General features: G+C 39.5%; 1 protein-coding gene across 1 annotated transcript in view; it reads right to left on the bottom strand.

Moving 5' to 3' along the window:
• The window catches only part of NPTX2 (neuronal pentraxin II), an 11,800-nt gene extending 11,386 nt beyond the window's left edge, over window positions 1-414 (bottom strand). Inside the window, exon 1 of the mRNA XM_010570581.1 lies at window positions 209-414. Coding sequence (XP_010568883.1) covers window positions 209-414 — 206 coding nt within the window. The remainder of the gene's footprint in view (window positions 1-208) is intronic.
• Window positions 415-5,183: the final 4,769 nt, after the last annotated feature.

The following is a 5,183-nucleotide window of genomic DNA, read 5'->3' as shown; positions in this document are numbered from 1 at the left end:
GATCCGGGCTGGAGGGCAGCCCGGCGGGTCTCCAGGCCGGCCTGCGGCTCGGAAGCGGCGTCGGAGCGGGCGGCTGAGGGCTTACGTCCGCTCGGGTCCTGGAAACCGGCGAGGATGCGAGCTGCGCAGCCTTCCCCCCCCCGGCAGCCTGTGCCTCCGGTCCAGCGTCCCCACGGGGAACAAGCTTCACCCTGTGGCCGGTGCGAACCTGTCCCGCTTCAACCTGGACACCCGCTGTCCCTCGTCCTCCCACCGCACGCCCCAGTGAAGGGCCTGGCTCCGTCCCGATGATCTCCTCTGCCGAATTCGCTCCAGCCGGTCCGTGTCTGTCTTGTATTGGGGGGTGGGGGGTGTCAAAACTGGAATACCCCGTATCTGGACGTGACCCGACCAGTGCCAAGCAAAGGGGATCATCGCTTCCCCTCGACTGACGGGCTACGCTCCTGCTAACGCAGCCTGGGATACCGCTGGCCTGGGCCAACTAGCTATTTGAGCTGAAAGATAATGTTGTCACAAAATCGAGATACAGTTCCAGTTATAGATCAGTATTCAAATTGGTGATGGAGGGGGAAGGGACAGGGACATTTTGAGAAGGAGCTTCAGAAATTAGTTTTCTAGAGTACCATAAGACTCTTGTTGGACCCCAAGACCATTCTGGTTTTAGCTATATTGTTCATGGTATCCAGTATTTTTAACGCTGATCACAATTACTTTATAATCCATGAAGGCTTGTGCATTTTTCCAAGTGCCATGAAAACATCAACCGAACAGTTCTTGCAAACTTCTTACGCATATGCAATGAAAACTGTTAGCTCTACTGGAAAAAATAGAGAAACAATTTCCTTATGCATCAGCAGAGGCTGCTCTTAGGACTCTAAAACCTTTGAGTAGAATTTTAGATTTTTAGAAAGGTTATCTATGGAAATTAAAAACATTTCACCATAGGGCAAGTAGCTCTTACTATGAAATACATAACTTTTTTAATAATGATGAATAAAAATAAGGAATAAAGAATATGTAATTGAAAAGATTTTTTAGCTCTTTTTCAGTCAACATGTGATCTGCTTTGTTACAGAATGAGTTAGCAAGTTTCAAGGAGTGTGTATTACAGCGATAGTTAATTCTGATTGTTTCGTGAAGTCCAGTTCATTGGTTCAACTCCTCCAGCAATGTCCCGTTTGAAAGTCATGTTAGTCAAAGCCAACTGCAGACGCTGTTAAGCCACGCCAAGTGAGAGATGCAGCTCATATTGCTTATTCAAGGGGAGAGAACACAGAGGACGGACAGAGTTCAATAAGCGACCAGAAGCTCCGATTTCTGTCTGAACTCCTTTTGTCTGGAGAGCAGGTCTCAAGAGACTGTACTACTTCCTGGCTGAATGAAAAAGACGTACCCACTCCAGTACAGAGGCTCTGACTAATTCCTGGTTAGACATTTAATTCCCATTGAAATCAACAAGATATCATTGCTTAATCATTTTGCTGATTAAAATTCTGGATGCTGCAACAAGGAGGACCATGCACATACACTAGGAACAACTTGTCTGTCAACACAGTGTCTTTCCAGTCCATGCAAGTCCAAGAAATGTTAAAGCCTACATGCAATAACATACCAAAATTTTTGCTCTACATGTAAGATGATTCAGTCACATTATAGCTCATTTCTCCTGAATGCCATGTGAAGCAGGACGAAAAAACTTAATAAAATAATTGTAAAATGCTGGGTTTGCCTGTCCTTAAGGCCTGTCACCCTACTGTAGGGCAACAGTAGTCTTATTGCTATTATACAGCTTGATTTCATCCTCTATAATATGAATTGTGATGGTACCCTATGAAAATGACCTCACATTACTTAAAAATAAACTTCAAAATCCTGATGCCGATTTTAAAACCCACTTTACAATTCAGAGCTATTCCCAAACAGATTTTGACTCAACGCATGACAGTGAGAAAGGCATTGCTCCTTTTTAAATTCAAGCAATGTATAGTTTGAAGGTTTTCCTTAATTATAGATAGATTTTTGTCATAATCTCTTATTCAGGCAAGCTGAGAAGTAATACAAGCAACAGCAAGCAATAAACATCTGACTTCCAAAGTTCTGTAAGGTAGATGGTGGCAAATTGCTCATGACAACAAAAGTATTGTCCTTTATTGGTATACTGTTTCTTTTTGACAGAGGAGGTCAGTAAAGCAGGAAAAAATCCCAACAAAGACACTTAGAAATGTCAGTTACCACGCAATGGGGGCATAAATGTGGAGGAAGGGCAGATGGACATGGAGAAAGGCAGGTATTATCCATGGTCCTTAACATCCTTCTATGGTACTTCAGTGCTTTCCAAAAGGAAAAAAAAACCCAAACAACACAAATTACCCCACTTTACCCCACTTCCAGATTCTGAGACCTAAATTTAATGCATGCAATAATTTCGTGAAACACTGATTGTGACTGCAGCCTGTGTTTTTTCACGTTGAAGGCCATATCAGTCTTCTTTTTGAATGACTAGCATGCAGCAGTACATTATCATAAATAATAAATCATTAAAAAATTGAGAAAGTCTATAATTGTTACACCAATATATTACATGTTAAGGCATAAGCAAACTGAATACTTGATAATTTGAGATGTTTAAAAAAGGAGGGGGTTTCTTCCTTATGACCAAGATGAACAGTTCATAGGCACAGTGACTATATTCCACTGTAGCATAAAAGTTGATTGGGGTAGAGCGGGAAGCACAGCAAGGACAAATAACTTACTATTGCGTTTGAGAGGTTTTTAAAACTTCCTGGCTCTGTGGCTGTCAGGCAGCCTAGTATCTCTGCAGCCCACAGAATGCATTTTTAATTTTTAATTTAACTTCGACAGTTTCTACTGCCTTCAAAAGGGCTTTATTCTCTTTGGAAACAGCATTTGCATGCTAGCTGCTATCTGTCTTTATCTTTGATGCACAACTGTAATATCTAATACTGGAACTTCAATACGTATGTAAAATGCATTTGGATTCTCAATAATATAGTTTTTGTGTTTAAGATGAAGGTCTGGGATTCAGGAGATCTGACGTAGAACTTTGCTAACACACTTCTGTCTGGCCCCTATCACTAACACAATCTTGCAAAAAATTCTAGATAAATTAGGAGACTGTGCCTAATTTTTAAAGTGTAGCTTAATCACATGAAAGGCAGTGTGCAAGTGACTTTAGATGAAAGACAGGCTTCTTATTCTTTTTGATACTTTGGTTTTGTTCCACTCATTATTGTCCAGATGTTCAGTGAAATATTGGCCTAATTATTTGAAAGGCTCAGCTTAGCCTAGACCTACAGATCCAGGTTTAGATCCTTTTTATAAGTGATTTTGGGTCTTGCTGTAATGGAAGTTAAGCATTTAACTGCCTAGTGAAATTTTCAAAAGTGCTAACTGTCCAACTTTGGCAGTAAGTACATAAATTTTACAGCCTGGCCCTAGGGACATTTGAAAAAATTATCTTTCATTTCTCTACACCTCATTTCTCAGTTTATAAAATGAACATACTATTCCCTTTCCTCTCTAGCCTTCCTCAGATTATAAACTCTCACCAGGCAGAAACTGCCTATTCCTGTATCGCACATCACAATGGGACATAGTCTCACCCGATGCTTATTATTTGTATCAGAGTAGTGTTTATATTAGCTAGGTTATACTAGTTTATTTAATCCATTTGCTTCTAAGAAAATGCTACTTGGTCTGCCATTTACAACTCCCAGAAGTTAAAAAAAATAATATTAATTTGAGTAATGCATCACTTCATCAAAAAAGACCAATTTCACTTGTATCATAACAAGTCTAGCAAAACTATAGAGCTTTTCACCAGCAGTGAAGCCTGAAATGATGAACTTCGTTCAGTATCCTTCTTAACATATTTGCTGAAGTAATCAGATATGAACACACTCTTTACTTAATCTTTAATATCAAGTCTACTTCTGACAGCATAAGAGTCTCCTGGCTACTGATTAAAGATGTGCCACAAAACTGAACTCCAAAATTTGTAAGCATGTTTCAAGAAACTTGGTATCTGGCAAGTGTTAGTATCAAGAAACTTAGGGGGGAAGAGAGCCAATTAACCAGTTACAGGAAAAGAAATATGAAACTTGGGTTTGCCTACAGAAGTTAAAAGTCACAGCATCCAGGGATATTGCAGCATGAGGATTTTGTTCAACGTACTTTAGATGTTCTTATTATTCCTATCTATAGCTTTTATGGATAAAGTACAGATAGAATATTAGAAGAAACCAATCATTAAGAGATTCAATCATTTGAAATGATTGAAATTATTGAAATCTTTCAATAATTTCTTTCCATATCCTAGGCTGTTCTATGATAACCATAAATGAAAAATGTATTCCCTTTTAAGTCAACAGGATTTTTGCCATTGATCTCAATAAATTCAGAATTTCTCTAGATCATCTAAATGATACATTACTTTTCTGACAATTGTTAATTAGGATGATCTTCCTTCTAGGAGAAGGAAAACAGAACTTACTGTAGAGGTACTCACTGTAAAAAGTTAACATTGTCAGAGAGATTCACTGCAGGAACTTTCAAAGAACATCAGATACCTGAAAGAGAATTTACTGCCTCCAGCATTCTCATATGCTGCTGATGACTAAAGGACAGGAATAAGAGACTTTTCCAGGAATACACACAAGCTGCCTATCACCCTGATACTAATCATCAACCAGTAAAACAGCCACTGCAGGACCTATTATGTTCCTGGTACTCTACAGATATTTAGCCCAAAATGCCAGGCTTAGAAATACCTTCCAGAAGTGAAATAGGTTTGTTGCATGGAACAAACCCTGAGACCTTCACCTTCCTTACTCAATTCTTATTAATGCATATCTCCCTCAAGTTTGAAGAATTTTGCCCAATTCCAAGTGCAATACAAACCCCAGAATTTGGCTAGAGATATGCAAAATACATGTCAATATATTTGAAAGTCTGCATATATATATGTCCTGGTTTCAGCTGGGATGTAGTTAACTGTCTTCCTAGTAGCTGGTACAGTGCTATGTTTTGAGTTCAGTATGTGAAGAATGTTGATAACACTGATGTTTTCAGTTGTTGCTCAGTAGTGTTTAGTCTAAAGTCAAGGATTTTTCAGCTTCTCATGCCCAGCCAGCGAGAAAGCTGTAGGGGCACAAGAAGTTAGC

The sequence above is a fragment of the Haliaeetus leucocephalus genome, unplaced genomic scaffold (genome assembly GCF_000737465.1).
Source record: "Haliaeetus leucocephalus isolate CR32 unplaced genomic scaffold, Haliaeetus_leucocephalus-4.0 Scaffold295, whole genome shotgun sequence".
In the NCBI taxonomy this organism is placed as follows: domain Eukaryota; kingdom Metazoa; phylum Chordata; class Aves; order Accipitriformes; family Accipitridae; genus Haliaeetus; species Haliaeetus leucocephalus.
The sequence above is the reverse complement of the archived record's forward strand: the minus strand, read 5'-3'. Positions and strand labels throughout refer to the sequence as shown.